The sequence below is a fragment of the Sphaeroforma arctica genome (genome assembly GCF_001186125.1).
Source record: "Sphaeroforma arctica JP610 unplaced genomic scaffold supercont1.566, whole genome shotgun sequence".
NCBI lineage: Eukaryota > Ichthyosporea > Ichthyophonida > Sphaeroforma > Sphaeroforma arctica.
The window spans coordinates 16,866-18,990 of NW_014039992.1; the positions used below are offsets into that span (position 1 = coordinate 16,866).

The following is a 2,125-nucleotide window of genomic DNA, read 5'->3' on the forward strand; positions in this document are numbered from 1 at the left end:
CTCTCTCTCTCTCTCTCTCTCTCTCTCTCTCTCTCTCTCTCTCTCTCTCNCCTCCACACACACACACACACACACACATATATATATATATATATATATATATATATATATATATATATATATATATATCTCTCTGAATAGTCTTTTGCCCAAAATCAGCGACAGAGGCTTACAATCAGATGCATAGATATATACCATTGCAGAGTGCCACAAGCGATACCTCCGATCTGAATTCTGCATGTTCTTGAAAGCTGGATCCTAAACTATCAGATCGGTATGATTTATCCCATTTGAATTTGGAATAGACGCAACAACCATTGTGAACCCTGCACACTTGCCATATTTATCGTTTCTTTAACATATTAAGCATACTTTTGTATCTTTTCTCTATTTCTCGTGGTCGGATTGCCAATTTCAGGGTGTACCAATCGCCATTTTTAAACTCTTGCATATCCATCACATACAATGATGTAAATGGCGGTTGCGTGGCCAACTCGTCATAGATGCTGCAATCCAAGAACACACGAGAAACCTGTTTTCTGTACGTCCTTGGGCATATTGACAGTGTGTTGGCTGCATACCTCAACTTACATATGTGAATAGAACGATAGGTGAATGTATATTTGTGGGAGGCAAAGGGGCCGGTGGGACAAGCGATATGAGCCCCGGCGCATAAAGTATTTTGAACAATTATCAAGCAATGGAATCGTCAAATGTGCTTGCTTCCGAAAATCACAGATAAAGAAGCTACTATTAAAATTCTCCGCGGGAGAGCAACTGCAGGCACATCGACCACACAATAACTTGTGTTTCATAAAATGGCGGATCAGAGGACTATTCTCCATCGAGATGGTGTGCTGATTATCGAGAATGCTTGCTCACCGGAGTCCTTTGAACAAGCCAGGTTGGCTTTAAGGGATGCCTATGACATTGAAGTACTGCCATATCTCAAGGAAGGAGTTCAGGATTGGGCCAAGGGGAGGTCGATATTTGAGTTAGCAGCGAACAAAAATGCCTGGCCCACAGGAGTTATAGGGAACAAATCGTTTGGTTTCATGTACATGCAGCCGGAAAAGAAGGCGGATAGTTTGGTTGCAAAAGTGGGTGGCCACGATGTGATCTTCCAAACTCTGTGCTCAGACAAGGCTAATAGAATTCTCATCAACCATGAATCAAATACAAATGCCAAAAGACAGCTGCTTGCCCTCTCAGATGAAGACGAGAATACTACTATTGCGATCGACTCATGCAAGGTATATAGAGGTGACTTGAGCATACCCCACTACGATCTCTACGATGATGAGCTGAAGAGAATGCAAGCGATGGTGATTGGCCCAAACGAGGGCAATGTGCGGCTGTGTTTTCTCAAGGGTAGTCACACTAAAACTAATAAGAACAAGAAAGGGTTTGTTAAGATAGACAACCCAAAAGAAGAATTTAAGCATTCTGCAAATAAGGGGAAAGTGATGGTGCCTCCTCTCAATTCTTTAGTAGTGTGGCTGCCGGGTGTTATCCATGGGGAAGTGATGGTGAAGAACAACCCGATCAAATCCGAATCCGACTATGAATTTAGAAATAATAGTAAGGCTGGCGTGGAGAGATACATAGTTGGTACGATCCGGATTGTTGGTTTAAGTGAAATCGAGCGAAGATTTCTTTCGACTATGCGAGAGCATGGTTTTGTTCCGCATCCATACCAAACCAGACACCCAAGCCCAAGCCATCTGAGGAAAACTGTCGTATACGAAAAATCAACACAGTATACGGAACATCGTGAAATCAAACAGGAGGAAAAAAAGCGCTTCGAAGATGCAGTCAATGAAGCAAACAATGGACTAGTAAGTATCACAACTGCTACATTCTTCTGTGTGAACTATGGCCATTGCCAAAGGTTTAATTTGTGGGTGAGTATCGTAAAAGTTGCATATACCTTCGTATTCAAATCTATGTCAATATACACAAACATACGTAATGAGCATATTTACTATTTATAAATACATATCAATATAGTAGACAAAATATGAATCGGTCTATAATATATGTATATGTATATATATATATATATATATATATAATAATATGTATGTATGTATGTATATATATATATATGTGTGTGTGTGTGTCG

At 40.3% G+C, this 2,125-nt stretch overlaps 1 protein-coding gene across 1 annotated transcript; it reads left to right on the forward strand.

Moving 5' to 3' along the window:
• Nucleotides 1–818: 818 nt before the first annotated feature.
• On the forward strand, nucleotides 819–1,777 carry SARC_07268 (hypothetical protein; the record flags this gene model as incomplete). The annotated part of the gene is made up of 2 exons (XM_014298795.1): nucleotides 819–1,607; nucleotides 1,706–1,777. 2 exons carry the CDS (start codon nucleotides 819–821, stop codon nucleotides 1,775–1,777), a joined length of 861 nt encoding a protein of 286 aa, XP_014154270.1.
• Between the last annotated feature and the right edge of the window lie 348 nt (nucleotides 1,778–2,125).